Source organism: Podarcis muralis, chromosome 5 (genome assembly GCF_964188315.1).
Source record: "Podarcis muralis chromosome 5, rPodMur119.hap1.1, whole genome shotgun sequence".
NCBI classification, from domain to species: Eukaryota; Metazoa; Chordata; class Lepidosauria; order Squamata; family Lacertidae; genus Podarcis; species Podarcis muralis.
The window spans coordinates 54486278-54511359 of record NC_135659.1 but is presented as its reverse complement, the minus strand read 5'-3'; the positions used below and the strand labels follow the sequence as shown (position 1 = coordinate 54511359).

At 45.3% G+C, this 25082-nt stretch overlaps 1 protein-coding gene across 2 annotated transcripts in view; it reads left to right on the top strand.

Moving 5' to 3' along the window:
• Positions 1–25082, top strand: part of CELSR2 (cadherin EGF LAG seven-pass G-type receptor 2) — a 113933-nt gene that overhangs the window by 46426 nt on the left and 42425 nt on the right. For both annotated transcript variants that reach the window (XM_028733891.2, XM_028733890.2), the window contains exon 3: positions 11805–12027. In XM_028733891.2, the coding sequence (XP_028589724.2) occupies positions 11805–12027 (223 nt within the window). The remainder of the gene's footprint in view (positions 1–11804; positions 12028–25082) is intronic.

The window sequence follows — 25082 nt, the reverse complement described above, 5'->3', positions numbered from 1 at the left end:
AAGCACTCCCACTTGCACAATGCCCCCTGTCCCGCTTGCACCCCCCAAAATTGGCTTGAGGGGAGGGGTCAGGAGAAACCCCAGAGCATCATTCATGGAGGAGATGGGGGTCATTCTGTCTAGAAAGCATAGGTTCTTGTGCAGACGGAACATTAATCATAGTGCGATGCTGAATTCCATCCTTAATCTCGATTATGGAAATAAATCTTAGATGAATTAATGTAGTGGTATTACTAAATATGCAACAAGGCATAAATAAAATAAGTACAGATGATATATATATCATTCCCTCACATTCAAAGACAGACGTAGCTTTTGCATCTGGCATAAGGATGAGCAGCTTAAACTCTTTTGTTCTGAATGCAGCCGAGTCCACTTGCCCCTCAGCTATGATACAGTGTTGGAAAAATCTCTCTTTTATTATTGTTGTTGCTTTGTATACCTGTGCCTGGTGAAATGTTTGCATTTCTTTTTCAACAGTTAGAGTTGATGCATTAAAGTATGCCCTCTAGATCATGTCTTTATCTCTTGCTCTCTTGACACCTACACAGCAGCAGTTGTCTGCGTAAAACTAGGAACGGTACGCTGTCATCAACTTCCCACAATCTTGGTTCCAAAAACCAAAACCAACCAGGGAAACTGAAAACAGTAGTGGCGGCGGCCCGTTTGACCCTTTCCTTTCTGTCCATTCTCTTGTTTGAAATCTCACCCCGGCTGCTTTTGTCCCCATAAGCGAAAAGTTATAAGCACCTGTATACTATCCCCCATGGGATGAAAAGTATCAGATAAGTTAACGAGGAGTTATTAGTAGCACGAAAGGATAGTAGCTGGTGTGACTAGAGGACTGAGTTCCTGTTAACATCCCGCTGAACAATATATTTCACAGAATGCCATTGCAACTAATGTTAACCAGAACTCACTTTTAGGTCCCCAGGGTCTTAACAGCAGCCAGCTGCTGCCATCATTCTATTAAAAGGTAAAGGTAAAGGTACCCCTGCCCGTACGGGCCAGTCTTGACAGACTCTGGGGTTGTGCGCCCATCTCACTCAAGAGGCCGGGGGCCAGCGCTGTCCGGAGACACTTCCGGGTCACGTGGCCAGCGTGACAAGCTGCATCTGGCGAGCCAGCGCAGCACACGGAACGCGGTTTACCTTCCCGCTAGTAAGCGGTCCCTATTTATCTACTTGCACCCGAGGGTGCTTTCGAACTGCTAGGTTGGCAGGCGCTGGGACCGAGCAACGGGAGCGCACCCCGCCGCGGGGATTCGAACCGCCGACCTTTCAATCGGCAAGTCCTAGGCGCTGAGGCTTTAACCCACAGCGCCACCCGCGTCCCCGGCCATCATTCTATTACAGTCTTCCAAAAACTGGTGCCATCCAGATGTTTCTGACTACAACCCACCTCCAGCCCCAGCCAACATGGCTGGCAGGCAGCATCTGCAGGGTACCAGGTTGGGGCTTGTTGTTGTTGTTTAGTCGTTTAGTTGTGTCCGACTCTTCGTGACCCCATGGACCAGAGCATGCCAGGCACTCCTGTCTTCCACTGCCTCCTGCAGTTTGGTCAAACTCATCCTGGTAGCTTCGAGAACACTATCCAACCATCTCGTCCTCTGTTGTCCCCTTTTCCTTGTGCCCTCCATCTTTCCCAACATCAGGGTCTTTTCCAGGGAGTCTTCTCTTCTCATGAGGTGGCCAACGTATTGGAGTCTCAGCTTCAGGATCTGTCCTTCCAGTGAGCACTCAGGGCTGATTTCCTTAAGAATGGATAGGTTTGATCTTCTTGCACTCCATGGGACTCACATACCAGGTTGGGGTAGGTTGCTCTATTTATTGTGGAGAATCATTATGCAAAAATAGTTGTAGTATTAGCCACACTGAAAATGCATGTAAGGTAATGGAATCCAGTGTTATTGCCCATGCTGATCAGAGTGATGCTGAGCAACAGGGCATGACCCCTGCTTCCTGTGTTATAAACCAAAGCTCCTCAACCTGTTTCCTTTTGTCCCTGAGCAGTGGTGGCTGGTAGCCTCTGGACCTGGTCAGGGAGCCTGTGGCCAAAGGGGCTAATAAGCTCACATGGTCAGGGCCAAGTTCTGGTTTTCTTTCCAATCTCCTTTGCATAAGCATTGCAGTTGTGTAAGTGCTCAGTGGTTAACTAAACTGAAAAGTGTCTCACCTTGGTTTAGAAGGGGTCTCTGCCATCACAATTGCTAGCATGGATTAATGTCACAATAACCATCCGTTACTTAAAAGTAATCCCCAATAATTTACATGGCGATAGCTTCCAGCTTGGTTTGGAGCCGGAATTGTTTTATGTAGTCTTAAATGCCACACAGTTAACAAGGTCTCCCCTCCCTCCAACTTTCAGCCCAATGGAAAAAGATTCCCCCCCCACACACCTTTTCCCACTTCTTTTCCTTCTTTCCAGAATGTGGAGGGATATTGAACGGACCAGGATGCAGGAGACCAGGGTTAAAATTGGCACTCCTCTGTGAAGCTCCCTGGGTGACCTTGGGCTGTTCACTGTCATCCCATGTCTGAAGTTTGCGAGGATAAAAATGTGGAAGAGGAGAATCATGAAGTCCACCATAGGTGGGACAGAACCAAAATGTTCTCTGCAGAGGAGATATGTACCCAAAGAATTTAGAAGAAATTACCAAGCTGGACACCAACAATTAAAGCGTTACCTTGTCATAAACCATTGGTCCGTCTAACTCAGTGTTGTCTGCACTGACTGGCAGGGGCTCTTCAGGACTTCTCTCCCAGCCCTACCTGGACACCCTGGGACCTTCTGCATGCAAAGCAGACGTCCCACCACTGAGCCTTTCCTCTAAAAGCCAGCATGACATCAAGGGCCCAAGGAGATGGGCTCTCCATAGAGAGGCTAGTTAAGTTCTTTCCCAAAGGGATCTCTTGTTCCTGCAGGGTCTCCAGGAAAGGCGAATTCCCTTGTCCATGAAACACCCAGTAGGGGTGATGTTTCTCTGCCCAATGTGTATGAGGGACCCTGAATAGATTGGCCGGGCAGAGAGGGAACTGGGATTCTCATTGGATGGCCGCACGCCCCCAACCACCATTCCCTGATGTTGCTCTTTCTTTCTGCTGTGGTTGTTCCTTGCATTGATGCTGACTCTCCCTCTGCAGGTGGAGGGGGGAGAGGGAGGCAGACAGCGTGGGGGGGGGGAGGGGGAACAGGGGCTTTGTCTGCTCAAGATTGGGGAGGGGCGCTGTGGGAGAAGGTTGGTTTCCTTGGCAACCAAAGCTGGTCACTAGGGTGAGGGAACCAGAAAGAGGCTGGGAATAAATCTTCTATTCAGAAAACCCTTACAGGGTTGGAGATGGGGGGGGGGGGGAGAGGAGATGCTTGTCAAGGGTGTGAGGAAGGGGCTGGGGGAGTAGGGGGAGGGGCAGAGCAGAGAAAGGAAAAGCTTTGATTAGAGAATGGGATGCGACAGAAGAATGAGCCCTATGAAAGGGAAGGAAGTGTAGTCATGCCTTTACTCGGGAGGGTTTTGGAGTCGGTGGGGTTTTGGGGAGGTACAGTGAAGTTAAAATGTCCTGTACCAATTGTACCTTGGACAGTCCCAGCACTATCTATGACAAGCAGTGATGCAACACAGAGTTTCCAAAACCTTGTAGTAATATTATTATTATTTTACTTGTACCCTGCCTGTCTGGCTGGGCTGCCCCAGCCACTCTGGGAGGCTTCCAACAGAGTATTAAAAAAAACACAACGAAACACCAGACATTTTAAAGCTTCCCTTCAGATGTTCTGCTGCCAAGGGCAATGGTAATCTTATTAACCTGCTTATTGCATTTATGTACCGCCTTTTTTGCCAAGGCATCTCACCAAAAGCTTGTGAGTGTCCCTGAAGTGATCCACCCTATTAGTAAAAATTGCTTGATGCCAGTCGTGGCTTCTGTTCCTAGGCTGAGTGGCAGCTTTGCCAGATGATTTTCAGTGGGGCCACGGTGCAGGCTAAGTGTATGTGAGAGAAAAGATCAACTCCTTTCCTACGTCCTGCAGTTTTGCTTCTGATCAGGCTCCCCTGGGGCTAGAACAAAGTACGTGAATTGCAATCATGCATTTTGTGCTTCGTCGAAGTTTGGCTGGGGTGGGTATGCATCTTCAAAAAAAGAAATGCATTATCCCGTCCCAAAGACAAAAGAGGGTGCATATCTGCATATAATTTGTATAGATGCAAATATAGAAAAATTAACTACAATTTAATTGAAATGCAGGATATCTCATCATAGTGAAGAAGATTAGGCCCTGGTGACCTTTGTGCCTTCCTCAGTCTGCTGTCCAGGTGCTGAGTTTTGAAGAGCAACTTAAAAGCTCTGGCTCTTTCTAATTATGTTTATTTTAAAAATATATATATATGTTTAAACTGCTTTGGAGAAGAGAAGACTTCAAATTGAATCAGGGCACATGGCCACCTTCACTTTGGCCCTTACTACAGACTAACACTGTTATATTTGGCTCAAGTCCTGTGGCTTCTATGATTCCAACAAGCGTCTGCTTCTTGCTTTGGCTGGAGTGTACTAATAGCAGGGAGATCTCTGTGCCCATGCTATGTATCTTTTCCATGCTTTGGTTTCTTGTATATGACATGAAGAAAAGGGCACAGAATATCATCTCAGAAGCACGTACATTGCATGAGAAATCTTTTAACTAATGCTTCAAAAAAAGGGGGCTTCTAAATTATTGCTGCAGGTCAGTGGCAGGAAGAGGTGTGAGCAACTTGGATGGGCTTTTTCAGCCTCACTTCAGGGGGCACCATCCACCATGGGCAAGGTAATGTCAGAGGTTGTCCTCTCTGGTAGTCACCATAACTCCTGAATCCCTATGCACAAGTCTTTGATGCCTGGCATTGGAGAGGTTTGTAGCACTGCTGCATTTAGCCACACACTACTGGGGGGGACTTTCCCAGCTTAGCTCCTTTTGCAGCAAATGCTTCTTTTGATAAAAAGTCATGTTTATTACTTACAAAAGCAGCATTCAGGAGGGAGGGTAGAGAGCAGATCTACAAGTAATGTTGTAATCCCTGTCCTCCACACACTTTCTTTGCATCTTGGGTAGCAACAAGGGGGCCAATTAATATACCTTGTAGGACTGAATTTGGCCAGGAGGCCTCCAGTTGCTGATCCCTCTCCTTTAACATGACTGCAAGCTGTTGCTCCACTTAGTGTCGATTTTTGTAGCAACTCCTTTTCTTTTTCCTAAGCAGGAATTTGACCCCTTCCTTCCTTGCAAAATGCCCATGCAGCTTAACAATGTGCCTTTGGGATGGAACAGCAGGATCTCCAAGTTTCTATTAAATTATCCCCGCAAGCCAGCCTGGGGTTTTGCAGACCAGCAACAAAATGCTGCCTCTGCAGTCTGTTGATCTATTGCGTCGCATAACCAGAAACCTTCAGAAGAGCTCCTAGAAACTCCCTTTAAGGCTTGCTTCCACTTCAGGTGCCTCCTGTTCATTTTGTGCTTCAAGGAGATTTCATAACTTTTATCTGGAGGCCTGAGCGCAGGTACACCTGAGTACGTTCCAGTGATTTCATCAGGACCAAGTGATGATACTGCATTTTCTAGATCTCAGCCAAAGTTATTCATTATGTGCATGCTGTGTGTCTCTGGACGTACTGCAGCCATAGAAGATACATTTGCAGGTCTCCCAGTGTTCGGGTGGAACATTTGCTCTCTTTGCCCAACCCAGGTGAGGTGTGTAGCTTCTTCAGCAAAGGCATGGAACTTGCCAATCTCTGAAACAATACAATGACTTTTGAAAGCTCTGCTCCATAATTTGTACATAATGAAGCTGGGTTCCTGTGACCACTCCCAAATTGGTAATTCATCACTAACTGTAGATAGCACTGCACTCACCCTCAGCAATGTTTGGATGATCTTATCTCAGTTTATTAAGCTCAGATGTGCACAAGATCCTTGCTTATGCAAGCAGCTTCTTTGCTCCTCCCTTTAGCAGGAGGGCAGATTAAACCTGGAAGTCTTTAATTAACCGCAGTTTCCTATTTCATTCAAACTGGGAAACTGTGGTTTACCAGCTTCAGAGCAAATCTGGATATTATACCACAGTGTAAAGTTATTTTAATAAAATAGCTTGATGCTCTAACCCTAGTTCTCCACTTTGAACTTTGGGAAACTATGATTAATTAGAGGCTTCCTGTATTAATTGTAATGCACATGAAGGGTGCGGTGAAGAGGCAAACAAGCAAAAGGCTCATGCATGCTTTGACTTAATAAGCCAAGATAAGATTGAAGCAGTTCATTGTAGTCCACAGATCACACTGATTTACTCATATATTCTCTTAAGGGCATTGGCTATTACCTACAGGTGGGTTGCACCCTGATCTAAGGTGGATTGCACCAGTGGCATCATCACTGGGTGTTTTTTTGTGTCTGTATGCAAGTTTTCTTTTTAAAAGAGAAAGTTGATAAGGAGAGATCAGAGGCCAATGGGGAGAGAGCTCATTTCACTTTAACAGGCATTGAGGAAAAGGAATACAGTAGTTGTTTGCTACAGCTTGCAATATAGCAATGAGAGAAGCTGCAACACTCAAAATCCTCTCTTCTGTGCATCAGTTAAAGATGCAAGAGCTCTGTCCTTCTTTGGATCTGATCACATATAGAGGGGAAATTTGGACATATAAAGTAAAAAACAAACAAACAAAGGTGGTCCCAGGTTGGTCCGAGGACATCTGATAGAGGATTTTGGAGTGTGATAGAAGCCTTGTGACAAAAGGTGGGATGTTGGCATGCGGATTCCCTTACCACTGCAGTATTACAGTGTCTCTTGGGAACCTTGCCTAAATTGCAAACCCGTATTAAAGCATGTAGGGACGCGGGGGGCGCTGTGGGTAAAACCTCAGTGCCTAGGACTTGCCGATCGAAAGGTCAGCGGTTCGAATCCCCGCGGCGGGGTGCGCTCCCATCGTTCGGTCCCAGCGCCTGCCAACCTAGCAGTTCGAAAGCACCCCCGGGTGCAAGTAGATAAATAGGTACCGCTTACCAGCGGGAAGGTAAACGGTGTTTCCGTGTGCTGCACTGGCTCGCCAGATGCAGCTTGTCACACTGGCCACGTGACCCGGAAGTGTCTGCGGACAGCGCTGGCTCCCGGCCTATAGAGTGAGATGAGCGCACAACCCTAGAGTCTGGCAAGACTGGTCCGTACGGGCAGGGGTACCTTTACCTTTACCTTTATTAAAGCATGTAATCCTAGGCACACTGATTTGGGAATATATCCCAAGTCCCCATTCAGCTGAGTGGAACTTAAAGCCATGCATAGGCTCAGACTAAAACACAGGACTTTAAGACCTGTGCAAACATGTCCTTCTCGATGGGAGTCAGTGGGCAACCTCTATTCAGAAGAACCCAGCTTCTCGTCATTCCTCCCTCACTTGTTGGAGTCGTCTGCTCTGGTCTGAACACAGCAGTTAAAGAGAGGGAAAGGGAGATGTTGACAAACTGGAAGGGATTTAAAAGAAAGCTTTGAAGATTACAGAGAGTCTTAACAGGCAAATCATATTTAAAGAGATGGCTGAAGGGAAGGGTGTACCCTCAGGAGAAACAAATGATTAGCAGAAAGCATGTTAGACTTTTCAGATATTGTAAAAAAAGGATCCAAGAAGGAAGAGTGGGAGAACAAATGCTCTCTAGGCTTGCTGTGGATGTGACAAAGAACAATGGGTGCGGATGATAGGAAATGATAATTAAGTTATCATTTAGGAAGTGGTGGAGCTGAGTCTATTTTGCGATGCCACACTATTCAGCATTCAGGGGGGACGGACTTAACCTTACTTAGAAGAAAAAGTGGGGGGAGGCTTTCAGTCCTTATGGCTACATAGCTAGGCTTGACAGTGTGTGGGCAATGCCTAATGAAATCCCAGAAGCTGGAGGAGGGGCTCAAATTCAGATTTCCTCTACAGGTTGTGAGGCTTTGGTGTCAGGTTCAGCTGCCTGCTCCCCCACCTCTGCTTGTAGAAGCAGAATGAACTATGCAAATTAAAGAAAGATATGCAAAATTCAGACTAATCTGAATTGTGGTTACTGTTATGGCTTACGTGGCAGTGGCAAATCAATGAATACAAAAGTATGAATGTCTGCTATCTGTGCGCAGAATCTTCTGATTCCTCCTCCTCTTCCACACAGTCTTGGGAAAAACCTTTTTAAGATTTGTGGTTTGCAAATTATAAGTTTGGCTTGTTTGGCACTAAACCATGAAAGTCTGTCCCCTTCTAATTTCAGCTTTTGCCTTCTTTTGCTGCCAGACCTTGCTTTTTAACCCCATGGTCTCCTGCAGTATCTCCAAACCACCCCTTGCCCTGGGAACCTGGAAATGAGTGTAAACCACATTAAAATAAGAAGCTGCCTAATATATCAGTCCTCTTTATTGCCAGCAACACAGGGGAAGAGGGTTTCTTTCCAATAGCACATGATTTGGAAGTGAGCATTGTTTCTTTGAAGATGTGATCCCACTGTTAAGCAGTTTCCACGATTATCAAAGCAGGCTGCGTGTGTGCTGGTGGGGCATCTTTGTTCTTTTCAATCAGAGCCGGCTACATTTGCAAACCTTTTGACTAGTCAACGTTTTCACCAAAGCAGGCGGGATTTTCCAGAACTCTGGGAAATTAGACTGAGCGGTGCTAACTCAGCTTGCTGTCCAAGGTTTACACTCTTAAAATTCAGGCCCAAACCTGAATTTGTGGACAAAGTGAGGTCAGAAAAGGACAGTTCCGTTTATAAAATCATTTTTATAACCCCTTTCATTCCTAAGAATGGCTCCCAAGAAAGGAGATGGAGAAAATAGAACATTTAAAGATACTTCCTATAATATGTATGCTTGTGAATATATGTGTGTTTACACACAGAACACTTTGTCAAAAGGCAGGGACTATATATTTCTGTCCAGAAACAGTTCCTGAGATTACGCTATAGTGTTAAGATGAGCTTCTAATTTGTATGCTATTTTTTTCATTTTTCATTTTGCTTTAGTGATAAGTTCCAGCCACAACCAAACTCAGGTTAGCCCCTGGGATAAAGTATAAACTGATATCAAAACAGTTAACTTCAAGAATCATAGAGTTGTAGAGTTGGAAGGGACTGTGAGGGTCATCTAGTCCAACTCCCTGCAATCCAGGAATCTTTTGCCCAACAGGGCACTCGAACCCACAACCATGAGATTAAGAGTTTCAGGCTCTACTGACTGAGCTAGTTCTTAAGATCTTTGATATTGTCCTAAAGAACTCCAGCCCTTGGGCTCACAAGCCCCTGTATGATCTTAGCCATTCTGGCTATAGAGAAGAGTTAAATAATGCAAAAGAGTATAGTGTTGTGGTTTGAGTGTTGAATTATTTCCTGGGAGACCAGAGTTCAAATCCCCCTCAGCTGTGAAGCTCTTTGGGTGTAGAGAGCCAGTGTGGTGTAGTGGTTAAGAGCGATAGACTTGTAATCTGGTGAACCGGGTTCGCGTCTCCACTCCTCCACATGCAGCTGCTGGGTGACCTTGGGCTAGTCACACTTCTCTGAAGTCTCTCAGCCCCACTCACCTCACAGAGTGTTTGTTGTGGGGGAGGAAGGGAAAGGAGAATGTTAGCCACTTTGAGACTCCTTTGGGCAGTGATAAAATGGGATATCAAATCCAAACTCTTCTTCTTCTTCTTCTTTGGGTGACCTTGGGCCAGCCAAGTCTCTCTCAGCTTGACCTACCTCACAGGACTGTTGTGTTAAAATTGGAGTGTGGGAAGAGCCATGTATGTTGCTTTCGCTAACTTGGAGAACAGTTGGGACATCAATGCAATAGTAAAACAAAATAGCAAAATAAATATGTCAGCATTGGATAGCTCAGTAGGTTAGAGCATGGTGATGATAATGCCAAGGTTGCAAGTTTGATCCCCATACGGGACAGCTGCATATTCCTCCATTGCTGGAGGGTTGACTGGATGATACAGTTCTATGATTTCATGTTAACATTTGTCATTCGAGTAACCAACTTCAATAACAACACAGAGAAAGTGGGAGAAGGACAGCACCATGGCCTTGAGCTTTTGGGGGGCCTCCCTGCATAATTGCTGTATTAAAAGCTTTGACAGGTGAATTAATTAAAAAGAAAGAATACACCAGCTGAGCGCTTGGCTGTCATCTCTCATCAGCCCATGAGCATCTTTGTTGCAACACCAAAGCTGTTGCATCTCAGATTATTTTTCATTGCCAGCAGTTGAAAGGTTTGATCTGGTTCTTGGCAATTGCCCCTCATAGGGACAAACCCCTCAACTTACCATACTTCTTTCCCTATCCCCAAAGGCACAGTTAAACACCCAGTTGCCTGTATTAGACAACCCCAGTGATACCAGAAGCTTCTTGTATTGAAGGTTTCAAAATCATACATACCGTGATTCAGTGATATGTGTCCTATTTCACAGTTACTTTCCAGCGAATCCCTACTCCTGGTTTTCTCTTTCTCCTCAGCCTTATGTAAAAAATGCTGCCTTCTGCAGCATCTGTCTTTGGGGAAACTTTTTCTTCCTCCCAAAGCTTTATTAACTATGAACCCCCAAAATTTGGGATCCCTCCCATTTAGGACGTAAGCAGACATGACATCAGGAAACTCATGACCGTTTCCTTCTGGAATAGGACTGGGCGATGTACGATATATCACAATGCCTGAAATTTGCAATGTACGATATATCACAATGTCTGAAATAAGGATGGAGCCATGTAGAGGCATTGGCTGGCTTCATGGTTTTCCTGCATCGTGCTTTTTGCTCTTGTGATTTGCTGTCCCTGCAGGAGGCATGGAAGAGCAGAGCTGGCAGAGCTAACGGGCTGCAGGAATTGATAGAAGCATTGGACGGCTTCACGGTTTTCTTAATTGTGATTTTTGCATAGTTCACACCCACCCACATCATGATTCGCGATATATTGCCAGGTCAAAAATTATGAAACCGATATCATGATATGTACTTCAAAACGGTTTTGGGTGATATATCAATATTTTGGCCAGCCCTGTTCTGGAGCAAACAGTGGCTGGAGAGGCAGTGGCGAGGAGGGATAATGTATTTCTCAATGATGCACTCAGATGCAGAGCATAATCCTGAGCGTCTTGACTGAGAAATGAGCCCCAGCAACTTCAGTGGGATTTGCTTCATAGCAAGTCCGGTTAAGAGTGCAGCTCTAGAGGGCAACCCTAAGCGTTCTTACTTAGAAGTCAGTCCCACAGCTTTCAGTGCTGCATAGGATAACACCATTAAACTCTTCCTGGTCATGCTCTCGCTGAGTCTCTTCCCTGCTGCTCCTTATTTCTGTCTGGATGCGTCTGCTGCCCCCTTTGTGCAGCTCTGCCTCTGCTGCTCATCTTGCAAGTTGGTGGAGCATTTGGTGGACTGGCCCTCTGGAGACTGGCCGGCTTCAAATCCCTGCTGAGCCATGAAATGCATTGATTGGCCTTTGGGAACTTATCCTCTTAGTCTCTTAGTTCCCAGTATGTGAAATGGGAATATTCATGATCCATCCCACGGGGCTCTGGTGACGATGAATAAAGATAAGGTTTTAAAGCACGTTGCACTTCAGCAGTTTTTTATGAGTTACCTAGCAAGGGTCTGTCCATAGGCAGCCTGTGAGCATCAACGCACATCCTTCCGGAGGGCCCTGCACTGCATCCCTCAATGTTGGTTGGCCTGGAGCTGCTTTCAACTGTTTCCTTTCCTGTCCATGAGAAGGTTGGGGCCTGCGTGGTGAAGCTCCTGTATATTTGTGTTGAAGCTACTGATGGCTGCTCTCTGCTTCTGCCACAGGGGAGAACTGCGAGGTGAATTCCCGCCTGGGTCGCTGCACCCCGGGGGTCTGCAAGAACGGCGGCACCTGCGTCAATCTCCTGGTAGGCGGGTTCAAGTGTGACTGCCTGTCAGGAGACTATGAGAAGCCCTACTGCCAGATGAGCACCCGCAGCTTCCCAGCCCACTCCTTCCTCACCTTCAAGGGACTGCGACAGCGATTCCATTTCACCATTGCCCTCACGTAAGTAGCACTTGGCTTTGGGGCCGGGGTGGGGGGGGTCTGGGGCGGAGTCCAGGGCAGAAGCTGCCATGTCCCTAAGCATCATTTTGCTCTTTGTAGCACTCTGGATTAGGAGGCATTGGGACACCTCTGCTGCATTTATTGCTACCAGTTATTTTTTAAAATCTATTTTATTTTGACATTTAGAAACCCACACATGTCATATAGCGTAGGCATAACTACACAGGGAGTAACTTGACTCACATCACCTACTGAGTGAGATCGTGGCAGAGGCAAGATTCAAATGGGATTTCCTTGCGCCCCTGTTTGCCACTATTCTATGCAAGTTTTCTTTTTCTTATTCTTTAAAAAAGCAAAACTAAAATAAATGTATTCAGGAAAATCCCAGGGAAGAAGACTGGGGGCTCATCTACACTTTTACTTGACCTGTATTTTGATTGAACCATGTACCGATTAATTCACCCGGGTCTGAGAGCTTTTATTGTTGTTCGGTGGCTGTGCCTTGCAAAAATCCTGTCCTGCCCCCTGAATCAGCTCTTATCAGATGCACAGAAAATCTGAAGAGAGATTTTGCTTAACTGAGCTTCAAGTTCAGTGGGTAAGATTAGATTTTTACAAGGAATACCACAGAACAAAGAAAAAAGCTCGCAGATCTGGAGAACAAATCAGTACACAGTATGATCAAAATACAGATTAGGTGAAAGTGTGGGTGCTCGCTAAGGCTGTGTGTACATTAGCAGCTTAAAACACTGCAAGCTTGTTCACCACCGCGCTGCATTTGAAATCTCATTTGGACATCATTGTACATAGCAATATGGCTGGATGTGTCCCCATGTCTGCAGCTGTCTGTCCACGCCAGTGGGAAGAGGAGGCATGGATGTCTTCATATGGTTTATGTTTTCAGATGGGATTGAAGCTGGTTGATTCATTGATTACTGATTATTTAATTTCTATACCACTTAAAATATAAGAAATACCTCTAATCAGGGTACAAAAAACCTGAAGCAGACAACTTAAACAAAATATTTCAAAAATGCAGAGTTACATATAAAAGGGTTACATTAATACAAAGTTACTAATATATAAAAATCAATAACAATTCATTTCCCTTCCGATGTACCCTTCCCTCTCTGCCTCCGAGTTCTCACCCAGGGTCCAACAAACTCCCAGGTCACCCACAAAAGTCCCACAATGGGAAGAGCCCCTGGACATCAACCCAGGCCCCCACCCCAGGCACACCCCTCATGGGCAGGCCCAAAATGGATGACATTTCCTCAGGCTGCCCACAGCTGTGTCCCACCCAGCCACAACCTCCACACCCATCTCCAGGCACAATAGGTTTGTTGAGTTTCCCAGGGGGCCCAAAGGATGAGGAAAGGGCTCCTTCTTCACCCTTGCCTCCTCCTCCAGCTCCAGAGTATAGATGGTTTAGGGCAAAACGCATCAAACAGCAGTATTTCTCAAGATACTACAGGATAGGTCTGGAATACGGCTGACACTGCTTCACAAACCAGTGGTGGGAGTGCACTAGATTCAGAGTAAAGGGGAGTGTGTGTGCACAGCCTAAGAGGAAGAAGACCTACCACCAGGTATCTTCAGAGCTCCTAATCATTGTAGAAAGAGGATTCCTTCCTCTTGGGTGTGCATGCAAACAGTTTTGCTTTTCTGGGAAATTGATAATTTAAAAGGCTCCCACCCTACCTGTAATTCATATTTCTCTGCTGAAGCCGAAAAGTACCTTTAATTAATATTTATCTGCTGAAGCTGGAAAGTAATCTCCAGAGTCTGTTTTCTGGCGACAAGTCAGGCAAAATCTGACAAGGCAAGCCATCCATCACCAAGTCTGAATTCTGCCAAACAGTTCTTTGAATAAACAGCCTGTGGTAAAACAGGTTGTACGTTTCAGTTTTGCCCGGTGAAGGAAATTCCAGTCAGGTTCAAATTTCAAGTTGCTAGGTCTCAATGAGAAAAACATTCCCACTCCTTCTCTCATCTGACAACTAAAAATACCAGTATTCTCACTGCTGCCAGCATGGAACAATTAACCTGCTCTCTATGGAGACAGCAGAATCTCCTCTGGCCCCAGGCTTCTCCCTCAGAAAAAAACTTCCCCATTTGATTATGAACCAGATGTTCTGACTCCTCTAAGCTGAAAATAATAACACAGAAGGTTTTCCCCTCCATCCTTTTTACTGTACAGCAGTGTGGTACTGAATGAAAAAAACTAAATCGCACAAGCTGGATTTTTCTTTAAAAAGAATAATTGATGCTTCCAAATCTACAAAAATCATGCAGGCAAGAGTTCTCTTTTGCATGCCATGAACAAGGATGGAAAAGGAGATTTTTTCAGTAACACTCCATCTGTCCTTTTGCTATATGTATCCCAGATCATGGGGAGGACTGTTGGTTTCTGCTTTCCTTCACTGTGCAGCGAAAGGGCTTGTCACGAGACAGGTGTTTACATTCCACAGTCTGTACTGTTGGAGTTTCTCACGGGAAAGGGAGACTGGATGTGACGTACACTGGTTTCCTGTTTTTCACTGTGTGATTCTCTCCAAGCTGTCGAGGAGAGAGGATGCTTTATCTGCTCCTGCAGAGGCAAGATGTCTTTCTGTAATATATCAGCTTTGAACTGTAAATAAAGCAATATAGAGTAATGTAGTACGTACTCCTCATCCTTCCGCTGGGCACAGAACTCTGCTTTACACCAACACGTGGTTATGGGCTCCAGAAGTCGAATCGGAGTGCCGGCAAAGCATCGGAATGCAGAGGGACAGATCGGATTGGAATCTGCTCTGCGCGTAAAAGTGATTGATGAGGTATGTACTACTGCTCCGGGCAGCCTGCCAGCTTCCAGTTAATGGCTTTATGGCTGGACTTTGAACTTTTAAAGCCGTTTTGCCAGGAATACGCAAAAGGCTCCCAGGCACAAGTTACTATGCTGGGGAAATCGAAAGTAACTTTTAAAAGCGCTTTTGGAATAAAGCAGCTGCAGCAGTGACGCAGCAAGATTTAAAGCAGCATATATAACGCTGAAGGCTAATGCCAGAGTCATGATGGCCCTTCAGGATGCTTGTGGGATTCCTAAGCTCAACAAGAAAAACTATGTGGACTGGGTTTTGTATGCAGAGGCAATTCTGCGGAAAGAGGGTTTGTTTGAGGTGATTACAGAAACCCCCCCAGCTCCAGTTACAGATGCATGGAAAGCTAAGGATTCCAAAGCACGGGGAACGCTTACATTGATAGTATCCCCAGAAGAGCTCTGTCTATTGCGTGATAAGACCTCAGCCAGAGAAATTTGGGAATCTTTGAGAGGGGCTCACTTAAGGACAGAAGCTGGATCTACTATGTTTTACTTCAACAAGCTGCATAATATGGCTCTTGCTGAAGGTGGAGATGTGCGTTTACATCTGATGGAGATGCAAAATCTGAGACATGAGCTGCAACAGAGAGGACTCAACTTTCCAGAGGCTGTGTATTCTTTCATGATACTACAATCTTTGGGTTCAGGTTGGGAGTCTGTTGCAACCCAGATTGCTGTGCAGCCAACAGCTCAGCTGACAGTGGACTTTGTTACTGCCGTGATTCAGAATGAAGCGGATCGCCGGGGTGCTAGCTGCATGGGCAAGGGGGAGTCTTCACAGACGTCATCCCATAGTGCAGTGGAACCACCAGATGGCGCCAAAGCTTTGAAGGCAGTGAAATGCTACTCATGTGGACGTCTAGGCCATATGAAGAGGGAATGCAGATATCCCAAGGCCAAGACAGAGCAGCGCAGCGAAAGCTCATCGCGTGGAAAAGGCCGAGGCAAAGGCAAAGGTCCGGTGTCTAGGACAACGCAGCACAAGGCTATGGTTTCACGCTTCACTCCAAAGGTTGCAGAGGTCCAGAAGACGTCTAGATCTTTCTTCGTTGTTGATTCGGCGGCGACCCACCACATGTGCAACGACAAGAGACTGTTTGTGTCTTTTACACCGCAGGAAGGTGCGATTCACCAGGCGGATGACCACACGATTCCCAGTAAAGGCTACGGAACTGTTGTTCTTCACAGTTTGGACTTATCGATACAGAATGTCCTTTACGTGCCAGATTCCAAACATAACTTGCTCAGCGTAGGACAGCTAATTGAGCGGAACATTGACGTGTCCTTCAAGAACAAGAAGTGCATCATCACAAAGAAAAATGATTATGTATTGCATGCTGAATATGTTGATCGTTTGTTTGTTTTGTATTATGATGATGTTGTGCAGGATGACACTTGTTGCATTGCAGGTTCTAACAAAAGTTTGCATGCAGAGTGTATTCATGATTTTCATCGAAAATTTGGACATTTGCATTTTGAGGCAGTATCTAAAATGCCTGCCTTGGTTGAAGGTATGACTATTAAACCCTGCAAGTACCACATGAAGTGCAAAGCATGTGCAGCAAACAAGGTGAAAATGGCTGCGAAAGGTAAGGTGTCTAGTAGGCAAGCTACGGAACCATACCAGATTGTTCATGCTGATTTGGTTGGACCACTATCGCCCTCTTTGGGTAGAAATAGGTACTTCATGGTTCTCATTGACGCATTTTCTAGATATATTTTTGTGTACAATCTCAAGCAGAAATCAGAGGCTTTTCCTAGGTTCAAGGAATTCTGTGCTTGGTTGGAAAATGTGCATGGTAAGAAGATAAAGACTCTTTTCAGTGATCGCGGGGGAGAATTCACTTCTCAGCAGTTTGAAGCTTTTCTGACTGAGAAAGGAATTCAACACGATTTGTCTAGTCCTCGCTCGCCATGGCAGAATGGACTTGCGGAACGGGCAAATCAGACATTGCTTCAAGGGTTAAAAACCTTGCTGCATGATGCCAATCTTCCAGAGAGTTATTGGGCCGAATCTCTCTCGTGTTTTGTTTACAGTTACAATCGCAGGTTATCTTCGGCGATTGGTTGTACCCCCTATGAGAAGATGTTTGGCAAGAAGCCATACATCAAACACATGAAAATTTTTGGTTCTGACATGTGGGTTCATTCACCACAAAACTCCAAGTTAGACAAGCGTGGATTGCATGGTATCTTTCTAGGTTATCAGAAAGGGTCTTACAGAATAATGATGACTGACTCTAAGACAATTAAGCTCACAAGAAGTGTTGAGTACAATGCAAAGTGGGGGGAGAATGTGGGAATTTTTCAATGTTATCCTGATGACGGTGATGAGACTGAGGATAGTCAAAAGCAACCACAACAACCCACACCCACTGATGAAGGTTCTGAGTCTGAATCTGAAACTGAATCGGGTGATTCAGAGGATTTCAAGAGTGCGAAAGCCTCTATGCGACCCTCTGAAAGCTCTGATCAAGAATTGGAGGAACCATTGTTCACAATAGGTCGTTTTTCTCCTAAGAAGGAAGAGGAGAGTGTTGAAGACTTAAGGCTCATTCGTAGGTCACAGAGAGCCACAAAAGGCAAACCTCCAAAGAGATTTGCTGATGAGTTTGCTACGATAGCAGTAACAGCTGTTAAAAGCTCCAAGAAGGTATTTGAACCTTCAAGTTTCCAAGAAATCCAGGGTTTGGATTCAAAGGAAGCTGAGCCATGGTTAAATGCCATGAAGGCTGAGCTTGATTCCTTAGAAAGGAACAAAACATGGGAACTAGTTCCAGTAGTTCCAGGAATGAAACTGCTTGGAAGCAAATGGGTCTTCAAAGCGAAGACTGATCAAAATGGCAAGATAGTCAGACACAAAGCCAGATTGGTAGCCAGAGGTTTTGCACAGGTACCAGGTGAAGACTATCACGAGACCTACTCACCCACAGTGAGGTATGAAAGCATTAGGCTTATGCTCAAGCTAGCTGCAGAGGAAAATCTACACATTAGTCACCATGATATTAATACAGCTTTTCTGTACGGATCTCTGGATGAATCACTTTATATGCTTCCACCTGATGGCGTACAGGTAAAACAGGGATTTGTTTGTGCTCTGAAGAAATCCCTTTATGGTCTCAAACAAAGTGCACGGTGTTGGCACACAAAACTCACTGAAGTATTGTTTTCTCTAGGTTTTAAGCAAGGGAAAGCTGATCCATGTGTATTTGTCAAAGAGGAGGGGCAAAAGAAACTGTACTGTTTGTTTTATGTTGATGATTTATTATTCTTTTGGAAAGATGTCGCAATGTACAATAACGCCCTAGCTCAACTGAAAGAGCACTTTGACATGAAAGATCTTGGTGAGGTAAACAACTACCTATCTCTGGAAATAGAGAGAGATCAAGATGGTAACATTCTAGTACACCAGTCACGGAAAATTGCTGATGTGTTAAGCAAGCTAAACCTGATGGATGCTAACCCTGTAGACACACCGATGACAACAGGTTATCAGGTAGATGACACTGAAGAAGCATTTTCTGACACTACACTGTACAGAAGTGTGCTAGGCAAGCTAAACTTCATTGCCAGATGTTCAAGACCAGACATTGCTGTTAGCTGTAATTTGCTAAGCAGACAAGTCAACAATCCTAGTGTCAAGGATTGGAAAGCTCTGAAACGCATAGCGCGGTATTTGAAAGGCACTATGCATTACAGACTGAGATTTAACAATCAGAAGTCTGGTGGTCTTGAAATATTTGCAGATGCAAGTTTTGGAAGTGACACTGCAGACAGGAAAAGTACGTCTGGAGTTTGCTACATGTACAATCAGGCAATTGTACATGCACTTGCAATTAAAGTTGCAGCATGCTAGAGAATGTATTCAGAAGGGACTCGTAACGGTGTCCTATATGCCAGGTAATGAAATTCCTGCTGATGTATTGTCCAAGATTGTATCAAGGGATCAACACTGTACCTATGTGCAGAAGTTGGGTTTGTACTGATATTGTACGAACACGCTGCCCAGTGATGTTCACAGAAAGGGGGAGGATGTTGGTTTCTGCTTTCCTTCACTGTGCAGCGAAAGGGCTTGTCACGAGACAGGTGTTTACATTCCACAGTCTGTACTGTTGGAGTTTCTCACGGGAAAGGGAGACTGGATGTGACGTACACTGGTTTCCTGTTTTTCACTGTGTGATTCTCTCCAAGCTGTCGAGGAGAGAGGATGCTTTATCTGCTCCTGCAGAGGCAAGATGTCTTTCTGTAATATATCAGCTTTGAACTGTAAATAAAGCAATATAGAGTAATGTAGTACGTACTCCTCATCCTTCCGCTGGGCACAGAACTCTGCTTTACACCAACAAGGACAGCCTTTCATAGAATTGTAAAGTTGGAAGTGACCATGAGTTGGTCATCTAGTCCAACCCTCTGCAGTGCTCAGTAATCTTTTGCCCAATGTTGGACACAAACTCACAGTCCTGAGTCTCATGCTTCACCAACTGAACTATCCCAGCTTTGGGTTAAGGTAAAGAACCATGTTAGGGACGCAGGTGGCGCTGTGGGTAAAAACTCAGCGCCTAGGACTTGCTGATCGCATGGTCGGTGTTTCAAATCCCCGCGGCGGGGTGAACTCCCGTTGTTCGGTCCCAAATCCTGTCCACCTAGCAGTTCGAAAGCACCCCTAAGTGCAAGTAGATAAATAGGGACCGCTTTCTAGCGGGAAGGTAAACAGCGTTTCTGTGTGCAGCTCTGGCTTGCCAGAGCAGCTTCGTCATGCTGGCCACGTGACCCGGAAGTGTCTGCGGACAGCACTGGCTCCCAGCCTCTAGAGTGAGATGAGCGCACAACCCTAGAGTCTGTCAAGACTGGCCCGTTCAAGCCATCATGAAGCCTAGTCCAACCCCCTGCAATGCAGGGATATGCAGCTGCCCCGAACCTGCAACCTTGGCGTGGTCAGCACCACACACTAACCAACTGAGCTATCCAGCTCTTCCTTAAAGTTGAAGTTAGAGCCCTTATGTAGGCATCTCTTGGACAGAGGCTGAAGGGGCTGAAGAGAGGCCTCCTTGTGCACCTCCATGCTCTTGTGTCTCTTCAACGTCTCAGGAGTGACGTGGGTAGAGCCAGAAGCAAGAGAGGCAAAGATATATATTATATATATATATACATATACATATATATATATATAGAGAGAGAGAGAGAGATGTAGATAGATAGATATAGATATAGATATAGATATAGATATAGATATAGATATAGATATAGATATAGATATAGATATAGATATAGATATAGATATAGATATAGATATAGATATATCTTACACACCTATATACTTCTACCTCCTATCTTTTTGAAAATCCAAGGATTTGGGTGAGGTAGCCATTGCTTATGTGACTTTTGTTGTGTAAGCAGGGAAAGATAGTAACCAAGGCTATTATTATTATTATTACTATTATTATTATTTGAAGAGGTACACTGCTTGTGTTCAGACTATGTGTTGACCTCACTGAAACTGACCTTGGAATGTGCTTTCAGATAAGCTAGCTCCAGAGTGTAGACAGAATGCAAATCCAAAGCTTGTGAGCAGCAGAACGAAAGTGTCTCACATTTGTTTATGGGGTGTGACATTAAATCCCACCCAATAAGTACAGTGGTACCTCGGGTTAAGAACTTAATTCGTTCCGGAGGTCCATTCTTAACCTGAAACTGTTCTTAACCTGAGGTACCACTTTAGCTAATGGGGCCTCCCGCTGCCGCCGCACCGCTGGAGCACGATTTCTGTTCTCATCCTGAAGCAAAGTTCTTAACCCGAGGTACTATTTCTGGGTTAGTGGAGTCTGTAACCTGAAGCGTCTGTAACCTGAAGCATCTGTAACCCGAGGTACCACTGTAATGAAAATAAACGAAGGAATCATCCTTGCAGTGCTTATTCACCAACTCTTCACCTTGCTCAGAAATTTTAATAATGGTTTACTCTTAGCTTTAATTTTTTGTCCTAAACATACGCCTTCCCTACTATTCTGATTCTTTTCAACATTGGATGCCTGCCTTCTTCTGTTGCATCCAGTGCTTTTTTTCTGGGGGGGGGACGCAGACCCCTAAACATTTTGTGAATCTAAGATTGGCTTCATTGAGGGGCAGTATTTCAATATGAGTAGGAAAATGAGAGTACCCCTAAACATTTTTTTTAGGAAAAAAAGAGCACTGGTTGCATCTGCTTTAGATTCAGTATTGGTCGCATGATCTTTTGATTTATTTTTTTAATCAGAAACTTCTAATTTCTGCTTAGTACTTTGCTCCAGAGGTTTAATCTCGGGAAGAAAAATATCTTTCCATTTTGCGAGAGACAAAGATGGAATATCCTCCGCCTGATTGTTGTTATCACCTCCTACAGCCAAATTATTTGTGGCTTCTGTGAGACATGGTATGGTGCTGCTCCTTCTTCTTTCCTTTTCCTCCTCCCATGCTAATATGCAATTAGTGCTAATTGTTTATTAGAATGGGAGGAAAAAGAAGATGAAGAAGCTGCATTGTACAATATTATAGAGAGTGTAAAGCAAAAATAATTACAGTGATTACAAAATAATTACACAACAAATAACTTACTTACACTGAACGGAGAACCAAACCTATTCCATAGGAAGTCACTGGGAGCAACATTAGGTGATTTGAGGCATAGTGTCATCAGGATGCTGTTGACATCCAGCTATACTTCCTTCTTGCTTCCGAAGCAGGAGAGCCTGTGACTTTTTTGAACCAGTGCCTGGATGCATTGGTAGTCTGGACGAGAGTAAGATAGAGACTGTGGGTGAGTGGTTCTCAGTTCCAGGAGTTGGGGAATTCATCGGTTCTTGAGAGGAGTGCACTCCTTCTGAAGGAACAGACACATACTTGGGGGCCATTCCTAGATCCATCTTTGTCACTTGAGGCTCAGGTAACATCTGTGGTGAGGAACAGCTGTTGTCAGCTGAGGTTGGTACACCAACGGCATCCTTTTCCTGGCCACTGAGATTCATGAATTGGTTACCTCACAATTGGACTACGGCTATGTGCTCTGTATGGAGCTTTTCTTGGGAATGAGCTAGAACAGGCTTCCTCAACCTCGGCCCTCCAGAGACTACAATTCCCACCATCCCTGACCACTGGTCCTGCTAGCTAGGGATCATGGGTGTTGTAGGCAAAAAACATCTGGAGGGCTGAGGTTGAGGAAGCCCAATCTAGAATGCTGCATCATATTATACCTGTGCAGAAGGCACTGCTCTGGCTGCTGATCAGCTACGTTTGTTCCAGATCATGTTTAACATATAAAGACCTGAACAACCCAGGACCAGGTTCCTTGAAAAACCACATGGCCCTGTATAGACCTTTAGGACCACTTAGATCACCTGGGATAATTCTGCCTGTGGCACTGCACCCTATAGAATACCATAGGGCAGAGAACAGAGACCCCTGCCTACCCTTGATCCCACCCTGACATGCCTGCAGTCTGCTCCCTTTTTGCCTTTACCACCGCTGGAGCTCTGACATTGGTTGGGGTCAGGAGAACTCAAGAACAGTGTGCAGGGGAAGGAGAGGGGTGGATTGTTCTGTCTGGCAAGTGGAAGTGCTTGTGCTGTGACAGAACAATTGCTCTAGCTCCATGTTGAATTCCTCCCACCATCTTTAACAATGGAGATTCAAATTAAAAGTTTCTTCCATTGTTCATGCAGAGAGCAGATTTAAAAAGAAACAGGTTGAAGTTCCAATTCAAACATGAAGCTAGCAATAATAATCTGGAATACCTCTGGGCACAAGGTGTGCAAAACCTGTCACTTTACTTCTGTAGGGTTTTCCATTATGCTTTTCCATGAAAAGTCCGTAGAGTTTCTTTGATCTTGTTTTTCCAAATAACTGCTGATCACGTGGAGTTCCTGTCCCTCTGCTCCTGCAGTGGAAACACTTGCAACAAACTGATGTGAACTATGGCTGGCTGTATCACAATTTCGATTTTATATTGCCTTGCTCTTTTTTCAGTTTTGTTTAGTTTTCTATTTCTGTGCTGCTTTTCTGCTAAGATTAGTGACGTATGGCACGAAATGAAGTGCACCAGAGTACAAATCAATTATATCAGTAAAACAGCGGCAGTGAAAATATGGTAAAGACAGCAGTACAAAACTCCATTAGCTTGCATTAAAAGTTTTTTAAATGCATTTAAATTTGGCTAGAATTTTAAAAAAGTCTTTTAAACTTTTAACACCAGGAGGGTTGTTGTGTAGACCATACAGCAGACGATTCTGTAGTTGCGCATGTGCAGTTGCGGATGGCAATGCGTGCGCAACTGTACATCACAGTGCTCATTCCATTGAGACTATGCATCATGCTAGCAGATGCCCCCACACTGAGAGGTATGCTCCTGCATGCAATGCAACCTCTGCTTCCCCTCCACATCCGCCACCCAACTTGTACAAGGATTTGCACACCTAGTTGCCATTCCCCGCCCTCCGACGGAATGTAAATTTGACAATCTAACAAAAGCCAGGAGGAGATAATTGTCTGCACCAGCAAAACAACTGTATCTGTGTCAAGAGCTGAACTTGGCAGATTGCTGTGGCATCCCTTCTTCCTGGGAAGCATGTGCCCTTGAATGGAAGAGCAGGGAGAAGAGTTGTTTCCCATTATTATTTGAGGGAGGGCATGCATGTTTGGCGCTGCGGGTTAAACCACAGAGCCTAGGACCTGCCGATCAGAAGGTTGGCGGTTCGAAACCCCACAACGGGGTGAGCTCCCATTGCTCGGTCCCTGCTGCCAACCTAGCAGTTCGAAAGCACGTCAAAGTGCAAGTAGATAAATAGGTACTGCTCCAGTGGGAAGGTAAACGGCATTTCCGTGCGCTGCTCTGGTTCGCCACAAGTGACTTAGTCATGCTGGCCACATGACCCGGAAGCTGTACGCTGGCTCCCTCGGCCAATAAAGCGAGATGAGCGCCGCAACCCCAGAGTCACGACTGGACCCAATGGTCAGGGGTACCTATGCATGTTAACACGTGTGTGCCTGCCTCACTGTGAAAGCGTATCAAAGGGACTGGGATGAAAGAATGGAAGAGGGGAGCACCTGTTCCTCAGGGACATCTCATACACACAAGAGTCATTTCCTGATGTTAAATTTCTTGATGTTACATTGCGTAGCGCATACATGCCAGGGATGCATGGCACCTTGCCTTAGGCTCCTACCTATCCACATGAAGATGGTTATATTGCCCATAGTTGTGGAACTGTTTGCACAGCCAGCCTCATCATGACAGTGAAGGGCAGGTCTGGCCTCTGCAAAAAGGTAGCTACTTTCCCCAGGATTAGTCTAGCTTTGTGATAAAGTGCTGACCTGGGGAGCTGCCACACATCTTTTATTTGCTGCCAGGGGTTGTGGGGATCCCACCGCTCACTTTCCACCACCTGATCACTTTAGAACTTTTCCAGACCTCTAGTGCAGGCTGGAAACAAGGGACACAGCAGTCACTGCCCAGTGTTTTCCTCTCCTATCATCAACATCTCTCTGCTAACAACACCCGGAAAGGAACCTCCTCCAGGGGGAAGCCCAGCAAAGGTTTTATCATTGGTAAGCCTCATTTCCCATTCTTTTTTCCATAGATAGGATGTTTCTTGGCAAAGGGTTTTATCCAGGCAGCATGCACTTGGGTTATGCTGATGGTAACACAGAGTGTTCCCTCCTTTTTCGCAGCTTTGCCCAGTCCATAATCCCTGCAGCTCCATCCCTATTGTTAGCCAAGCACAAAAGAGCCAGCCAGCCAAGGCCTCTTTGTCCCTGGACAAGGGTTAGTTGGAGCTCCCCGATTTGCTCTGCATACTTGTCACACTACTGTGATGGGGGACGGGGGGGGGGGGGAGCTGCCAAGTGCTGACAGCCTGTAATGAAATCAGCCCACAAGAGCAACACAGAGTATAGTCACCAGCGAGGGGAAGGCCTGCCGTGCTCAGACGAGAAGCCAATTTTGCGACCCTGGTAAGGAGCAGTGGCCAATGGCCCTATCATTTAAGAGAAAAGAGGCGGCGTGGTAGAAATTTATAAAATTATTCATGGCGTAGAGAATGTGGATAGATAGAGAAGTTTTTCTCCCTCTCTCATAACATTAGAACTCATGGAAGTCCTATGAAACTGAATGTCAGAAGATTCAGGACAGATAAGAGAAAGTGCTTCATCACACAGTTAAAGT